The following is an 18,005-nucleotide window of genomic DNA, read 5'->3' on the forward strand; positions in this document are numbered from 1 at the left end:
CCTGGGCAGGGGGCAGGGAGCTATGCCTCTGTAATGCACTCTGAATCTATAACGGGCCTTCGGGGGGACCCATGCTTGTGTGCAGAGGAGGTCTCTAGAGGCACACATTGCTGTCTTCATCTGAGACATACAGCATACTGGCTCCAAAAGCCCCACATGCAGAAAGAGGAATCTTATTTTCAAATAGAGGGACATTGCTGATTTCACACTTATAATTGCTCAATTAATTGATATTTAAAGAAAAAGTAGTTAAGGGATATAGAAAGCACTGACTGTGAAGTTACGAAGGGATACATGTATCATTTCCAACACTTCACAGAAGGAAAATTCAGAGAAAACAAGTTTCTTGATTTCACAATTCCAATTATAAATACAAACACCTAGGCCTATCCCTCCTCATCTTCATTACACTTCAGTTACAAGCATGTTCCACCATGCATGTTGATGAGTGCTTGTCTGGGAGATAGCTGCTTTAGCCGACTACTTCTCTTTCCAGAACCAAAAAAAAACCATGTAATTTTAATTCCTGAAAGGACTTGGCTGTGTTCGTATAATAAACACATTGTAAATTGTTGGGGCCCGGGATAGGGAGAATTGAAAACTCTGCTAATGGAGGAGATTAAAACTCCTGCAAGTCTGTCTGAATGAGGTACCCTGTCTGGATATCTTCTGCTTTCTGTAGGAAGGATCAGCAAATTTTGTCTTAATGATAGTAATATTTTAGGATTTATGGATCATACAATCGTGATGGGATATAAGTGAATGGTTGTGGCTGTGTTTCAATAACGTTTTATTTACAAAAAGAGGAGACCTAGACTTAGTTTGCCAAACTTGCCCTGGAGGGAAGGCTATGAGCTCCAGTTCTCTCCAGAATATCTGGATATTCTGAATGGATGTTCATCACCCAATATTTGCTATTTGTGTCAGAGTGTGTGTGTGCTCCAACTGAAATAATTTGAAATGAATTTTTAAAATGCAGAGCATCAGTGCTGTTGGTCTAGTCCATTTTATGTGAAGAATCCAAGTGGAATATACATTGGGAGAGTATGATGTTGTATTTCTTAGCATTACACAGAACTAGGATGACATTCACTTAAATGCACTCATCTAGAATAAAGTGAAGAATGATAGTTGCTTGGAAATAGGGAAGAGTGATTAAGCCCATGTTTTGATTGGACTACCATTCAATCTAATTCTAAAACTTAACGGTTTAAAATGATTAGTGTGGCTGGGCACAGTGGCTCACGCCTGTAATGAGGCCAAGGGGGTGGATCACCTGAGGTCAGGAGTTCAAGACCAGCTTGGACAATATTATGAAACCACGTCTCTACTAAAAATACAAACAAACAACAACAACAACAAAATTAGCCAGTTGTGGTGGCAGGCACCTGTAATCCCAGCTACTTGGGAGGCTGAGGCAGGAGAATTGCTTGAACCCAGGAAGTGGAGGTTGCAGTGAGCCAAGATTGCACCACTGCACTCCAGCCTGGGCAACAAGAGTGAAACTCTATCTTAAAAATAAAATAAAATAAAATAATAAATTTAATGTGATAGATTTCCATTTATCCAGTGTTTGATTACTTTTAAGTTAAAAATTATAAATGGTATAAAGGAAAAATAAAAATAACCTATAAAATTAAGCTGGGAATTTTTGATCCTTTAATGAATCCTTCCAATCTCAAGTGAAAACCAGGAACATCTTACATATGAATTAAATTGACAGTAAGAATCATATTACCTACTTGCCCCTTTTTTAAAAAATGCAAATCTATTGATTCTTCTACTTGCCTCTTATTCATACAGGCAGATGAATTCCTTTTCCAGTGGATTTCTAGATTCAAGAATTTCTCAAGGCCCAGGCCTGGGTAAACTCATTTTAGATCACCAAACTTCAGTAGTAGTTGACCTCAATGAATATTCCAAGGAAATACAAATATATACTAAGCACACTTAAAATCCTTTAGCATTTGCTCCTTTTGTATAAGAAATAGTAGAGGAATAAGGAGACATGACGGGTCCTTGTCATCCCTGCTACAGAGGGTGACAGGTACCAGAAAATGCTCAGGTGCCACATCAGATCAGGGAAGTTAAAAAGAACAATGACCTGTGTGAAAAAATTGTATTTTGCCAGTCACTTTAAAGTATGAGTTAAGTGAATATTTATTATAGACTGAATGATGTTTGTGTCTTCCCTCCCAGCTCATGTGAAGCCCGTATCTCTGATGTGATGGTATTTGGAAACGGGGCCTTTGGGAGGTCGAGTTAGATGACGTCATGAGAGTAGGGTGCTCATGATGGGATTAGTGGCCTTGGAAGAAGAGACACCAGAGAGTTTACCCTTTGCCTCCTGTGCTCACACAAAGAGGAGGCCATGTGAGCACACAGTGAGAAGGTGGCCGAGAAGCCAGGAAGAGTCCTCACCAGAAACCTACCATACAGGCACCTTGATTTCCAACTTCCTGTCTCTGGAACTGTGAGAAAATAAACTTCTGTTGTGTAAGCCACCCAGTCTAGGGCATCTTGTTTTGGCAGCCTGAGCAGACTAATTATAAGGCCTAATTTTTTTTTTCCAGGATACTTGTTCTTGTCTTCTGAAATAATTTTTACATAATAAGAAGGTGCTGTGGTAGGAGATAGAGACTGAAGGAATAAGGAATGAGGAGGCCAGTGTGGTGGCTCACGCCTGCAATCCCAGCACAGGGGAGGGAGCTCAAGCAATCTGAATGCCTGGCATCGGGAGGCCAAGGCAGGTGGATAGATTGAGCTTAGGAGTTCGAGACCAGCTTAGGCAACATGGAAAAATGCTATCTGTACAAACAATACGAAAATTAGCTGGGTGTGGCAGCATGCACCAGTAGTCCCACCTACTCAGGAGGCTGAGGTGGGAGGATTGCTTGAGCCCAGGAGGCAGATGTTGCAGTGATCACACCACTGCCAGCCTGGGCCACAGAGCAAGACCCAGTCTCAAAAAAAAAAAAAAAAAAAAAAAAAGAGAGAAAGAGAGGAAAGAAAAGAAACAAAGAAAAAGAAAAAAAATATAAGAAATGAGGAGAGATGCAGAAAAAGTTCAGGCTCTATATACATAAAATCTATTTTTCCTAGTCTTACATCTGCAAAATGACTTCTCAGCTTGTTGTTTTCATCTGGAAAAGTATTAATTCATGATATTATAATTTCCTAAGTTCTTACATAAGAAATTAACTGTCCATATTTTGAGGACCTATAGATGAAATTTCCTTTCAAAGGTGCTTTGAAAATAAACATTTTGTTTTCCAGTATGCCACACAATTATCTAATGACCAGCTCTACATGCCTCCCTGTGATGCATTACAGGTGGGAATTAAAAACATCCCACTGAAGGGTGAGTCACGAGCTGGACACTAGATTTAGAACAAACGCCTGCGCCAGACTTGCTATGCTAAGGCTATCCTCCGATGACTGACTGACCATGGCCAATCTGAATAGCTTTAATAGACCATGGCCACTTTCCATCATTCATTTTTTGTAATACTAGAATTTTTCCCCCTTGAAAACAAAAATTATTACAGAAATTAGCAGGATGTCAGGTATATAGCATTTATAGGCATTTCAAAATAGTCACTTTGAAATGTTGAGCAGATTCATGATAGATTTTCAAGGCTTTGAATTATTCACATTTTAAAAGGTTTATCAGATATTGCAATGTTAAAGATAAATTATTTGAACTTCTAGTAGGTAGTAATGGTGTCAGAGAATGACAGGTAATTAAGTCATACAGTACATCTTGTGTCCACATTTCATGCAATTTTTGCAGAATGCTGTACTATGTAAACTGCTACTGCAAAAAAAAAAAAAAAAAAGCAAATATTGCACTGAATTTTCCATAAAATCCCTCCAAGTAAATCTTATCACCTCTTTGCAGATAAGCATCTTGCCTTTGGGAAGATGCAATAGAAAAGAAACTTGCCATAGAAAGCAGTAGTAAGACTTCTTATATGAAGCTAAGATTTTCATATCATTAGCTCTCTCCTTCACCTTGTTTATTAATTCTACAAGCATTTATTGACATCTTCTATGTGCCAAGCACCGGTCCAGGTTCTGGGTATACACTATGAACAAAATACAGTGAAGTCCCTGCCCCATGGAGCTTACATTCTAGTAGGGGGACAGACGAACAGATAAATACAAAATACCAGAGGGTTCAAAACAGCTTAGAGATATCTTGCCTGAAATCTGTTTACTGCATATCCTCATTCTTGGGCAATGATAAAGTGAAGAGAGAGGCCAACAGTAGGCTGCAGCAATGTTGCTAGTCCCAGCTCTACCATCTACATACTGAGTGGATTTAAGTGAGTCCTCATCTGATCTGAGCCTCAGTTTCCTCATGTATAAAATGGGGAGAAATTGGATTAAATTACTTATAAGGGAAAGGGTCCTTTCAACCTTCTATTTTTCACGAGAGTAGGGTGCTCAAAATCAAGAGCCAGTTTGTTGTTTCCTCTCAGGTTTAAAAAAATATTTAAATATAAAATCTAAGAAATCCTTAGCGATCCTATACACTCAATACTTCAAATGCCAATCTAAACTTCTTTCATCAATAGCAAATTCTTATTTATAATGACTATAGAATGAAGTCATTTTACCATCTAGAGCCATATGAAAAATAAGTTATTTGCTTATAAAAACATTCATTTTTATTATTGGTTACAAAATCTCACCTTATTTGTGAAATCTTCCCTAGCTATGAGATCCTCTCCTTGATGTGACACTATTTCTCTCTTCCGCTAACCCCTATCCCTGACTTTGTGCTCCTGTTTAATTTTTCCAACTGAAGTATTAGCTTCATGAAAACAGGGATCAGCTGCTTGCTTCTCTGAAGAACAACCCAAACGGGAGTCTGTCCAGGTAATCCATAGACACGTATAATCATTACACCTGCACTTTGTTTTACAGGGACAGGCCTTATGAGAACCCACATTAACTCTTCAGACTGTCAGAGTTGTTCTGCTTAGTAAAATTCAGTTTACCAAAGGATACTCTATCATCCGAAAAGGAAAAACACATTTCCAGGATAATTCACAGACTAGGGCATTGTAACTTCACTGGAAGCCCTGGTGAGAGGGGTTAATATATATTTAATAATGCAAGTGAAATAGCACATATTTTATAATCAATTAATTTTTCTCAAAGAAGATTATGTAGCAGTAGAGCTGAATGTCAAACAAGGTTAGACTCATACTAGCTTGGTAGGAGTTACGATGCCTCTGATTCTCTTGAGAAGACAAATTGTATTCACTGGTTTGATTTTGAAATGTAGAAATCAAATTTCAATCAACCCAGCAGCTAAGGATGACAGGAAATTTTATAGGACTAGAAGGAATCATCTTCTCTTATCTGGATCTGATCCCCCTTGACACCTTGGGGGTTTCCGAAGGCTGTGTGCTCTCAGTTTTATCTGGTTGCTATGTAATCAAATATCCCACACGTGTTTTTACATTTGATCAGGTGGGCCTAATCACAAGGACTCATCTTGTCAGTGCCTTTGGGAGCAAAATGAAATAAATCTCTGTCTCAATATTGGAAGTTATTCCTTCCTGTTGACTCGTGGTATCAAGATACAGTATCAATGTTATCAGAAGTGCCTACCAGAGTCTACTGTGTAGGCTAAAGTCTGCTTTGTTCGTACAGTGACTGAAAAGGAATAAGGACTATGTCATCATTTGGGTGAATGTTACTACTTCAGGACCAGATGAGCAGGGGCATCCCAGGTAACCATGAAAAATCTTGAAGCAGCATTACAACTTCTAGTAATAAACAATTTCTCAAACAGTGCCTGTATGAACTGCAAGATGAGGGCAGGTCCAGCTATACACTGGCTGTATAAATGAAGATCAGAGAAGAATAAGGAGATTCAGACATCTTTTGGCAATCTAGATCACAGTTATAGGTAAATTCTTGTTACAAAGGAAACGGGTTTTGGTATATGTTATGGAATTTGAATATGTGTTTTACTCAACACATACTCAAATGAGTATATGTATATACTCAACGGAGTACATGCAACCAACAAGAATGCAGCCCCCTTTTTACAAGGTTAGGCAGAAGGAATTATGAAGCCTTGCTGACGTTCAGAGTCCTTACATCAGTATGACTGCAGCCCTCCCCAGTCATTCCAAAAGGTCCTTGGGTTGGATACGAGAATGCATCAGGCCTGGCTTTGGCTATGACATCTCCAGGAAGTCACTGTGTGCAGTGTGGTCTTCAGGGTAGAAGTCCTTGAGCTACCAATGAGTATCTCTTAAGTCCAAACCTCCATGGGCACTATGGCCTCTTTGGTTCCAACAGAAGGCAGTAGGCTTTCTTCAGACAAGAAATAAAAGGGGAATTGCACCAAAAATCCACGGATCTTCTTCAGTTCCTCCTCAGCTCGAATGGGATCTTCCTTAGCTAATATGGGCTTGTTTATAAAGTCTCTCAGCTGAATTAAATTGTGTACTTCATCATTGGGAAGGCACCGGAATACCTGATTAGAACATAAATAGAAAAATGAACAAAAAGTTTAAGAGCGAGCACATGCCCTTTATGGAAAATAATTATTCCAACAGACAAGACCTCTGTTGTATGAAGCATATTATTAGTCTTATGTTACAGCACAGACCTGATTTAAGAGTTGGTTATCTTATGTGCTACAAATAAGTAGATTTGCTTCCATTTTAAAAAGTCATGGCTAGTGGCAAGAAATTACACTAATGTTACCCCACATTAAAGTTAATTTTTTTAATAATAATCATCCCTGGATTTCACTGGAGATTCTGGTCTAAGAATAATATTGCATGTTATATTTTCCCTAACTTTTCTTGAAAGAGGTTCATATCTGTGCCTTTACATAGCATTATCAATTGTTAATATGTAACACTTACTTTGCCAGTTGAAAATGAGTTTTGGATATCATAACACTTCACCCCTGAATACTTCTGCATGTATTTCTTAAGAATAAGGACATGTGCCTATATAATCACAATACTATTCTCACACCTAAGAAAATTAATTATATAATGTCATTTAAGTTATGCTTCATATTCAAATTTATCTTGTTATCCCCAAAATGTCTTTTATAGATGTTTTCCCCCAAATCCAGGACTCAAATAAGGCTGTGCACTGCATTTGTAAAATTACATTTTAATGACTCTATGCACATGGCCTATTTGATCACAGCCTTCAGTCCTCAGGATGAAATAAGGTTATACAGGGGCCAGGAGCATTGGGTCAAGCCTGTAATCCCGGCACTTTGAGAGGCTAAGGTGGGTGGATCACTTGAGGTCAGGAGTTCAAGACCAGCCTGTATAATACAAAAATTAGACGAGTGTGGTGGGCACCTGTAGTCCCAGCTACTTGGGAGGCTGAGGCAGGAGAATCACTTGAACCCAGGAGGTAGAGACTGCAGTGAGCCGAGATCATGCCACTGCACTCCAGCCTGGGCAACACAGCGAGACTCCGTGTCAATTTAAAGAAAAAAGAAAGAAAGAAAGAAAAGAAAAGAAATAAAGTTATACAGATAGTAGACATGTTTCAGTAAGAGTAAGTCTCTCTGCTGGAAGGAGCTCTAAGACAAAAATTGCATATTTTCCCTAATGTTTTTAAAAGAGGTTCACGTCTGTACCTGGAAATCATGAAGAAGAACACAGACTTCTCCAGCTTCTCACAGATGGTCAATTAGTCTTGGCTAGAACACAGCTTGTATATTTTTCCCTGATGGGCAACTAGCTACTTTTTGAAGTAACTTGTTCCACTGTTACACAACTCTGAACTCCTTTACATTTTTTATTATAACCAAAGGGTAGACTTCACAGGCGATACATTTGGTATGCATCAAACGGAGCTGGTGTTAAAACACCTTTCTAAAACTAGAGCTGTCCAACAAATGACATGCCTTGTTATTAATATTAACAAGCTTCATCATAAGGATGAATACTGTTTACTATACACTATGTGCTAAAAACATTCACTAGACTATTCTTTGTCCTCATAACTACCCTTGTGAATATTCCTCCCAATTTATAGGAGAGGAAATAGAGACTCAGAAAGTCAAGTCACTATATACAAGGTTATAATACCAGCAAGTTGAGCTAGGCTGGACTCAGCTGTGGCTTATTTTTTGATGTCATCTGCCCCTCTTCTCTTTGTCACTAGACATGTACAAAGGCTGGGTAACCAGGTGCTAAGGATGCTGCCGATGGGATTCCTGCGTCACAGGAGAGATTAGAATGCTGCTAAAGACTTTTCTAAAGCAAAATCCATGATGCTTTTTGCTGTCGTTTTTCAGGGTCCACAAAGAGGCATTTTATTACAACCTGGAAATGTATTAGTTTTTTTACATGTATTAAGAATACCCTGTAACCGATAATATGCAGAAATAACAATATGCTTTTTGTGATGAGATTCAGTGAAAAGAAAGGGTGGAGGAATATGTGAACTTCACCTTGTCATAAATTGTAGCATTTCGAGCTGCTGTTGAAACCCACACCTCCTTGAAGAATTTGTCACTCACTGGATCCTGAATGTCCTCACTTGGGTCATCAAGATAGCCAAGGACGACCCTGAAATACAAGTGACCATCACATTGAGTAACTGGGATAAAGCAGTTTGTTGCAGGATATATGTCTATTGTTACCTATCTCTATATATGCAAATATATATATACATATATGCAAATTATTTGAGAGACCATGACCTGGCTACTCGCATATCCTCAGAGTGCCTGACATAAAAGGAACTATTATCTGAACTGACCTTACATAAACAGGGGACTAGACATAACAAAAACTTCTCAAGCAAATGAGACAAGTTTTAGAAGTGATATTTGAAAATTATAATAACCCTTGTACTTAGAGAAGCCTTTAGGATTAAAAAGCACTTTCACCTTAATCCTGTGTGGTAGACAGGACAGATGATTCTTATTCTGTAGATGGGAAACTAACGTCTCGAGGCACACTAGTAATGGAGCTAGAACTCAGACTAAGGGCAAAGTCCTTTTCCCACATACATGATGGGCTGAAATAATACCAAGAAGACCTGTGCTATCTGGAAAGAGCAATAGGAAAATTGGCCTTGTAAGGGCTTTGGCTTTTATATTAAATGAAATGGAGAGTGTAGACGTCAGTGCAGAGGAGTGACAGAATCTGACTTACATATTAAAATACAGCTGCTGTATTGAGAACACACTCTAGGGTGCAAGGGTTGAAACAGGGAGCCCATTTAGGAGTTACTCCCATAATCCATGTGAGATACGATGGTGGCTTGGGCCTGGGTGGCAGTGGAGATGAAGATAGACCCAACAGGTTTTACTGACAGAGTGAATGTAGGGTGTGTCAAAAAGTGAGGCGTCAAAGATGACTGCAAGGTTTTTGCCTTGAGCAACTATAATAATGTACAACTGTAGTCGCCTTTAGCTGAGATAGGGAATTCTGTGGGTAGAGCTGGTTTGTGGGAGATCAGGAATTCGATTTTGAGCCTATTGAGACATTTATAAAGATGCAAGTGGCAGTGCTGAGTAGGCAGCAGATAAATGCAACTGGGGTTTGGGAGAGAAGGCTTGTTTAGTGATATAAATCTGAGAATTGTCCTCACGCATGTGCTCAAAGGCTGTATTTTTTTCTGAGTTCACCAAATAAGTGAGTACAGACAGAGGAGAGGACTGGGTGCACATCAACAGTAAGGGAGAGGAGGAGGAACCAGTGAGGCTGGAGAAAAGCCAGAGGATGTGGGATCCTGAAACCACACAAAGAAGTATATCAAGGAGAGCTGTCCAATTCAGATAAGAATTGACCACCGGATTTAACAACTAGACATCATTATATTGTTACCCTCTTTGTATTTAAATAAATGTAGATTTGCATCATCATTTTAATGGCTGCAGAGTTTCCCATCATGTGAAATTTATTGAACCAATTATTTTATTACCGACTTTTGGGTAACTTCCAATTTCCCATTATTATAAACAGTGTTCCAGTGAACATCGTTGATTCATCAAATGTGATTTTGTACATTTCTGTGATTATTTCATTAGAAGAAATTTTAGAATTAAAATTCTTGGGTCAGAGAATATGCAAATTACTGCAAGAAAGGCTGTACCAAAAACATACACTATTAAGCATGCATATGTTCCCAGTGTTCTCCAACATTATCAACCCCTGAAAAAGTACAATTCTGTAGATATTAAAGGACACTCATTTTAGTTTTAGTCTGCACTATTTCCACTATATAAAAAAATTTTTTAATGGATCTGGCACCATAGGATTCTTGACTTTTATAACCTCAAAGTTCTGTTTCCACTTCAAATAATGCCTCCTTCAGACTACGTGACAGTAACTTTTTTAAAAAAAGATTTAAGAGATGTTTGCACATAGACATTGGCTGCTAATTGAGACCCAAAGCAAAATTTTACTGCATCAAATGTGAATGACAGTACAAATGATGACAGTAAGTCAATTATTATAATACCTGTGATTTGGGCCAGATTTAAGAAGCTGAAAATTGAGCAGAAAGAGTTTTTCTGTGACTTTGTTTTTAAATTAGAGCAAGAGATGAGCCAATGTGTCCACCAAACTATCAGGTAAGGGCTTGTTTGTAGAAAAAGTATTTAAATAAGTCTAAAACAGGCAATATATTATTTTCCCTGTCAGTATTTTAATTATAAGAAATTTATATTAAATGCAGAGTAAAAATAATATGAAGTACTCTGGGTGTTCTTTTGAGGACTAAAGTTTGAGAGAAAACTAGTTTAATTTTATGTTGATGTATTTAATGAAAATTATTTAATATTTGCTTATTCATCACAAAAAGTGGGACAGTAGGAAAACCACAAACAAATATTTCTGTTCTTTCCATTCCTCATATCTATCACTTTAAATGATTCTGAGCCCTAATTGTGTGGACAATGGTTTCTCTTGAGTGATGGTTATATCTGCAAAGTTTGGATAATTTTCTAGGACTTGAACTGTTCAGCTCACAGTTGTGAAATTTAGTACATGTTTGATCCTGTCTCTATTTAGAATTGATTTCACATTGAAATATGTCTATTTCTATTTTAAAATAGGCCAGATGGAAAACGGAGTGAAACTGCATTTTTTAAGTGAAAAAAATGGTTGTAGTCAAGGCCACAATATTTATCTTTGGGAATGTTTCCTAATAAAAAGAGGCTAAAACTGACAGAACGTTTTTGTAGTGCTTTTAAATATATTATCTGCATTGCCGTTGGGGCAAAGTGAAAATAATTGTTTAAGAACTGCCTCTTTAACACAATTTGAAAGATGCAAAGAAAAAGCACCTAGAAACAAAGTTAGCATAAGTATAGGATCAGCATAAAAAAAATGAATTCTTTACTGTAGAATAATCTTCCTCCCCACCAATAATAAAAATCTAAAGCTTTATTGAAGAACAATAAAATATTCATATAAATTGAAGCCTATTCCTTGCTCTTCAACAAGATGACTCAATATTATAAAGGTGTCAATTCTTTTCATTCATCTATAAATCTGCTGTAATTCCAATTTTATAAAACTAATAAGAATTTGAGAGAACTTGAGTAAACAATTCTAGGCCAGGCGTGGTGTCTCACTCCTGTAATCCCAGCACTTTGGGAGGCCCAGGCGGGTAGATCATAAGGTCAGGAGATCAAGACCATCCTGGCTAACACAGTGAAACCCTGCCTCTACTAAAAATACAAAAAGTAGCCGGGCGTGGTGGCGGGCGCCTGTAGTCCCAGCTACTCGGGAGGCTTAGGCAGGAGAATGCCGTGAACCTGGGAAGCAGAGCTTGCAGTGAACCGAGATCGCACCACTGCACTCCAGCCTGGGCGACAGAGTTAGACTCTGTCTCAAAAAAAAAAAAAAAAAAAAAAAAAAATTCTAAAGTCTTTGTGTAAGAATCAATGTTTATGAATAACCAAGATTATTTTGAAAAGGAATACTAATTTGAAGAAGTGGTATGGCAAAAAGTAGTGTTACAATTCACAGCCACATTAATAACATGGTATCACACTGGCATGCAAGTAAACCGACTTTCTATATAGCATAACAGAGAGACGAGCGAGAAGCCAGAATAGATTGCGATTCAGTGTATCTTAAAAGTGGACTGCGGATAACAGAGGCAAAGAATCCTACTTTATATCATAAGGTTCCAGATCAGCTGGTTAGTTGAGAAAAGAAGTCAGGACACCGACCTCACTTCTTACACTAAAATACACTGCAGATGTTAATTGTAAAAAGTAAAGTCAAACAAGCACCAGGAGAAGATACAAGTAAATGTTTAATCTTAGGCTGAGGAAGCTATTCTAAGCATATAGGAAAAGGCAGGTGGGAACAAAAAAGAAAAAAACAGATTGATTTGATTAATTAGAATTGAAAAATTTCCCCCAAATTCTCCAAAGATGACTAAAAGGCAACAGGTAAACCAAATTTGCAACACATATGACAAAGGAATAAGCATCCTACACATATTTCAAATACTTATAAATCATTAAAAGGAAGTTAAAAAACAACCTCATTAAAAAGTGGGCAAAAGACAATGAAAAGACATTTTTGAAAAGAAGACATACAAGCGGCCAAGAAACATAAAAAAATGCTGAACATCATTCATTATCGATAAATGAAAATTAAAACCACAACAGGATACCATTTCACACCAATCAGAATGACGATTACTAAAAAGTCAAAAAAAACACAGATGTTCGTGAGGATGAGGAGAAAAGGGAACGCATATACACTGTTGGTGGTAATATAAATTAGTATAACCTCTATGGGAGGCAGTATGGAGATTTCTCAAAGAGTTAAATATAGAACTATCATTCAATACGGCAATCCCACAACTGGGTACCTACCCAAGGTGTCATAAAAATGACACCTGCACTTGTATGTTTATCACAGCACTATTCACAATAGCACAGTGTTAGAATCAACCTAAGTGTCCTTAAGCAGACAATTAGATAAAGAAAACACACCCACACGTACGTACACACACACCATAGAACACTACTCAGCCATAAATAAGAATGAAATCCTGTATTTTGAACATAGTGTTGGAAGTTCTGCCTAGGGCAATCAGGCAAGAGAAAGAAATAAAGGGTATTCAGTTAGGAAAAGAAGAAGTCAAATTGTCCCTGTTTGCAGATGACATGATTGTATATTTAGAAAACCCCATTGTCTCAGCCCAAAATCTCCTTAAGCTGATAAGAAACTTCACCAAAGTCTCAGGATACGAAATCAATGCGCAAAAATCACAAGCATTCTTATACACTAGTAATAGACAAACAGAGGCCAAATCATGAATGAACTCCCATTCACAATAACTTCAAAGAGAATAAAATACCTAGGAATCCAGCTTACAAGGTATGTAAAGGACCTGTTCAAGGAGAACTACAAACCACAGCTCAGGGAAATAGAAGAGGACACAAACAAATGGAAGAACATACCATGCTCATGGATAGGAAGAATCAATATCGTGAAAATGGCCATACTGCCCAAGGTAATTTATAGATTCAATGTCATCCCCATTAAGCTACCAATAACTTTCTTCACAGAATTGGAAAAAACTGCTTTAAAGTTCATATGGAACCAAAAAAGACCCCACATTGCCAAGACAATCCTAAGCCAAAAGAACAAAGCTGGAGGCATCACGCTACCTGACTTCAAACTATACTACAAGGCTACAGTAACCAAAACAGCATGGTACTGGTACCAAAACAGAGATATAGACCAATGGAACAGAACAGAGCCTTCAGAAATAATACCACACATCTACAGCCACCTGATCTTTGACAAACCTGAGAAAAACAAGAAATAGGGAAAGGATTCCCTATTTAATAAATGGTGCTGGGAAAATTGGCTAGCCATAAGTAGAAAGCTGAAACTGGATCCTTTCCTTACTTCTTATACGAAAATTAACTCAAGATGGATTAGAGACTTAAATGTTAGACCTAATACCATAAAAACCCTAGAAGAAAACCTAGGGAATACCATTCAGGACATAGGCATGGACAAGGACTTCATGTCTAAAACACCAAAAGCAATGGCAACAAAAGTCAAAATTGACAAATGGGATCTAATTAAACTAAAGAGCTTCTGCACAGCAAAAGAAACTACCATCAGAGTGAACAGGCAACCTACAGAATGGGAGAAAATTTTTGTAATCTACTCATCTGACAAAGGGCTAATATCCAGAACCTACAAGGAACTCAAACAAATTTACAAGAAAAAAACAAACAACCCCATCAAAAAGTGGGAAAACAATATGAACAGACACTTCTCAAAGGAAGACATTCATACAGCCAACAGACACATGAAAAATGCTCATCATCACTGGCCATCAGAGAAATGCAAATCAAAATCACAATGAGATACCATCTCACACCAGTTAGAATGGCAATCATTAAAAAATCAGGAAACAACAGGTGCTGGAGAGGATGTGGAGAAATAGGAACACTTTTACACCGTTGGTGGGATTGTAAACTAGTTCAACCATTATGAAAAACAGTATGGTGATTCCTCAAGGATCTAGAACTAGAAGTACCATATGACCCAGCCATCCCATTACTGGGTATATACCCAAAGGATTATAAATCATACTGCTATAAAGACACATGCACACGTATGTTTATTGCGGCACTATTCACAATAGCAAAGACTTGGAATCAACCCAAATGTCCATCAGTGACTGACTAGGTTAAGAAAATGTGGCACATATACACCATGGAATACTATGCAGCCATAAAAAAGGATGAGTTCGTGTCCTTTGTAGGGACATGGATGCAGCTGGAAACCATCATTCTCAGCAAACTATCGCAAGAACAGAAAACCAAACACCACATGTTCTCACTCATAGGTGGGAACAATGAGATCACTTGGACACAGGAAGGGGAACATTACACACTGGGGCCTATTGTGGGGAGGGGTAAGGGGGGAGGGGGGAGGGATAGCACTAGGAGATATACCTAATGTAAATGACAAGTTAATGAGTGAAGCACACCAACATGTGTCACATGTATACATATGTAACAAACCTGCACGTTGTGCACATGTACCCTAGAACTTAAAGTATTAAAAAACAAAAAACAAAAAAACCCCTAAACTTTATGCAACTGAGTGAAAAAAATAAAAAAAGAAATCATGTATTTTGAAGCAACATGCACGGAGTTGGAAGTCATTATCCTAAACGAAATGACAGAAAGTCAAATACTGCATGTTCTCACTTATAAGTGCGAGCTAAACAGTACATACACGTGGATATTCAGAGTGGTAAAACTGACGTTGGAGACTCCAAAAGGTGGGAGGGTAGGAGGTGGAGTGAAGGATGAGCAATTACCTAATGGGTACAATGTACACTATTTCAGTGATAGTTATGCTGAAAGCCCAGACTTCACCCCTACACAATATATCCATGTAACAAAACTGTACCTGTACTCCTTAATTGTATTAAAAAAAAAAAAAAAGTTAAACCTTCCAGCATAATGGGCAAAGGACACAAATAAGCTAGGCAATTCATGAAAAAAATTATACATAGCTAATAAACACATTTTTAACTCTAAAAAATGTTAATTAAAATGGTGAAATTCCATGTGAAATCTAACAAATTGGTAAAGATTAAATAAACTCAGTCAAGATAGAAGGAATAAGCCCTCTAAAATATTGTTAGTGATACAACAAGAAGAGATCAAAGAAGACAATTAAGAAGGTGAACAAGAAGGTATCCACAAACATAGCCATTTTTCTATATCAGCAAAAATATCTGCCAAACAATGCGAGATTAAAGGAATTATGATATCACATACAATAAAATATAATGTAGCCATTAACATATTATAGAAGAATACTCGATGACATGGAAAATGTGTGAAACATTGTTTAAATAATAAAAAAACATGTAGGCTTGCAACATTCTAATTTTGTTTTAAAAAAGGAATACAGTATATTAATATCTATATAAACAAAAAAGTAGAATGACATAAATCAAATGTTAAAACTGTTAGCACAGGGTAATGGTATTACAGATGAATTTAACTTTCTTACTGGTTTTCTGTATTTGCCAAATTTGTACATAAAAATGTGCTGTAATCAAAAACCACTACCTGCTATAATTAGTATATATTTAAAAAGTTATAAAGAAACTCATGACTTTAAGGAGAATTCTTAAGTTCTCACAGAACTGAAAAGATGTGACATACATTCCAGCTTACAAAAGGAAGTATTTGTCTTCTACATATGCTGCAGTAGGCAATCAATGGGTTAATTGGCAGGGTGCCAATTTTTAAATTCTCCTCTGCTAAAGGAAACAAATTAACATTAGAAGCTAATTGAATTATCAACGGTTTGAAAATATTCTTACTGGCAAAACAAGTAGTAACAAAGGCAATAAATACAGCAGTAAACATTGTTAGAAGGTATTGACAGATTTTGAGGGATGGATTTTTTGAGCTACTTGGACAGAGAGAGCAGAATGAATGTCTCTACAACTGAGGCTTCTGTTGGTCTTGGAAGCCAAAGTCTGGACTGGTAGGAATGAGGGAAGTGGCCTCTGCCTTTGCAGGGAGTTAAGTGCTCACTGAGCGCCCATTTGCAAGTGAGCCAGTTTCCAAAAGGGAGCATTAACACAAAGAAAACAACAGGCTGCGGTGCAGTGCCCTTCCCAGGAGAGCATAAAGCCCTGACCTTAACTATATCGGGGCCACCTGCTGCATCCCACTATAGAGGCTGCACCAAAACTGCCTCATGGCAAATATGGTTCTAGAATCATAAAACTGTGGACTTCCTGCAAAGGCCTAGAGTTGGGAGAGTAGTTAGGGTGTTCCACGGCCAGTGGGGAAATGAGTGTCTGTAGGGAGCAAGGGAAAGAGTAAAAGGAGATGAGATTATATTACTTGCTCCTTGTGAAATAAGAAGCCATTGGACAGTAGTGACCAGAGAAGCAACATGATCTAGAAGGTTCTAGAGGGACCACTCTGTTGAGAATAGACAACAGGCGACATGGACAGTTACAGCCCAGCCCTAGAAAGTTCTAAATAACACTTTATTGAATGGACTTATTTAGGATCACACAGCCTAAATGAGTCCAGTTTCCTAGCCCAGTATTCTCTCTGCTTCACCACAGATTAGTTTAAAAGTAGCATCTTCTTGCCAAAGATCAGGGATGTCTGACACCTGGAGTCATTTTAAACCTGAAAACAGAAGTTTCCACATTTAAATTTTACACCAGCAGTCACTGGCATACTCCTTCAATAATTTTTATTATATCCTTGTATTACTGGAATTAATTTGATTTTAAAAACTTAAATGGAAGCTGGAGGGTTTGACCTGGTCTAGTCCTAAATCAGTTAAGGACTAGTATTTAATTGGCTCACGTCTGTAATCCCAGTGCTTTGAGAGGCCAAGGCAGGAGGGTCATTTAAAGCCAGGAGTTTGAGACCAGCCTGGGCAACACAGCGAGACGCGGTATCTACAAAAATTTTAAAAACTTAGCTGGGTGTGGTGATGCGTGCCTGTAGTCCCAGCTACTCGGAATGCTGAGGCAGGAGGATTGCTTGAGCCTAGGAATTCAAGGATGCAATGAGCTGTAAGTGCACCACCACTGCAGTTTTTTCTACTGCACGTGACAGTAATAAAAAGCTATTAAAATAAAAACTATTCACGTACCACCTAAAGTCATTTCTCATACTACTGGTGGTACATATCCTATATTCTAGGACACACTGTTTTAGACGAAGAAGAACCTAGAATGACCCGTGTGCTCAGGGCCAGAGTTCAGGGCTGGGTCCACCGCTGCAGTGGAAATACATCAGAAAGACATACTTTGGCGGACTGACCTAAAGCACTGTAGCCGAAGTCCTTGGGCAAACCGGCCAGCTTGGTACTTTTCTCCACCCATTACTGAAGGAACCGTTTCTGTATCTTGCACAATGACAGCCATTTCACTGTCACGCTTTCCCAGCATACTCCGGTCATTTATGTTGGCAGAGCCTGTAAGGAGAAACAGCGAAG

General features: G+C 38.1%; 1 protein-coding gene across 4 annotated transcripts in view; it reads right to left on the minus strand.

Moving 5' to 3' along the window:
• Window positions 1–3,986: 3,986 nt before the first annotated feature.
• The window catches only part of PLD1 (phospholipase D1), a 206,000-nt gene continuing 191,981 nt past the window's right edge, over window positions 3,987–18,005 (minus strand). For all 4 annotated transcript variants that reach the window (XM_050780062.1, XM_050780064.1, XM_050780061.1 and 1 more), the window contains 3 exons: window positions 17,831–17,984; window positions 8,459–8,576; window positions 3,987–6,502 (listed from right to left, as the gene is read on the minus strand). In XM_050780062.1, the coding sequence (XP_050636019.1) occupies window positions 6,278–6,502; window positions 8,459–8,576; window positions 17,831–17,984 (497 nt within the window). In that variant the 3' untranslated portion in view covers window positions 3,987–6,277. The remainder of the gene's footprint in view (window positions 6,503–8,458; window positions 8,577–17,830; window positions 17,985–18,005) is intronic.

This window comes from Macaca thibetana, chromosome 2 (assembly GCF_024542745.1).
Source record: "Macaca thibetana thibetana isolate TM-01 chromosome 2, ASM2454274v1, whole genome shotgun sequence".
Lineage (NCBI taxonomy): Eukaryota > Metazoa > Chordata > Mammalia > Primates > Cercopithecidae > Macaca > Macaca thibetana.